This window comes from Penaeus monodon, chromosome 25, assembly GCF_015228065.2.
Source record: "Penaeus monodon isolate SGIC_2016 chromosome 25, NSTDA_Pmon_1, whole genome shotgun sequence".
NCBI lineage: Eukaryota > Metazoa > Arthropoda > Malacostraca > Decapoda > Penaeidae > Penaeus > Penaeus monodon.
The window spans coordinates 7,175,540-7,176,381 of NC_051410.1; the positions used below are offsets into that span (position 1 = coordinate 7,175,540).

Sequence of the window (842 nt, forward strand, 5' to 3'; positions counted from 1 at the left end):
TTACTACAAGAATCATGCCAGAACAGTCAGTGATATAATTGGCAGAGATTATGTCATAACATCACTCTTACGGGCTCATGCTCTCCAACTGGAAAATGATAGGATACTTCCCAGAACTGACACTGAGACAGTAAGTCACCATATTTTGTATGTAAGGTTATATTATATTGTATAACAAGTATTAAAGTTGCTGCTTGCTTTGTTTAAAAAGGGTAAATGTATTTGGAAGTTATTGGTCTCTATACCTGTATATTGAACTATATGGCTTTCAGGTGTTTCTATTTAAGACCAATATCCATTTAGATTTGAATATACTTTGTAGATGTGATGGTTTTGCTTCTTTAATAAATACATGTCTATTCTCTAGATTCCCATGTCTTATTCATGTCTCCTATTTCTCCTTTTTGTATATGATTGTTTTACCTAACTATTTTCATAATGCCACTGGAAATTAATTTTTGGCTGCTCTTCATAGTACATATCCTTTCCCTGGTGTCAGTTTGGGATTTCAAACTGAAATGGTTATGTGCTTTTTTGAGAAATATTTTTTATTTAATAGAACTTTTTCAAGTTTTGTGATTTGTATCCATTTATAAAGTGTTGTATATGTGGTCTATCTTTTTCTTCTACTGTAGATGATCTGTACTTTCAGGAAAACATGGAAATACAATTAAAACCATTGTATGAGGATAAAGAAAATGTTCCAGAATCTACAGATATCATAGGGATGCAGAGTACAACACTGTCATCCTTTGAGACATCCAAGCAAATGATTGATGTAAAAGTAGGTACATTTTAAAAGTTTACATTTGAGGATTTTTTAAGCCCTAGTGTAAGAAGTT

The 842-nt window shown here is 31.7% G+C and overlaps 1 protein-coding gene across 1 annotated transcript in view; it reads left to right on the forward strand.

Annotated features, from left to right (window-relative positions):
* Positions 1-842, forward strand: part of LOC119589313 (coiled-coil domain-containing protein 22 homolog) — a 7,736-nt gene that overhangs the window by 2,685 nt on the left and 4,209 nt on the right. Inside the window, exons 5-6 of the mRNA XM_037937935.1 lie at positions 1-130; positions 653-784. The exon at positions 1-130 is cut by the window's left edge and continues 5 nt beyond it. Of these exons, the coding sequence (XP_037793863.1) occupies positions 1-130; positions 653-784 (262 nt within the window). The remainder of the gene's footprint in view (positions 131-652; positions 785-842) is intronic.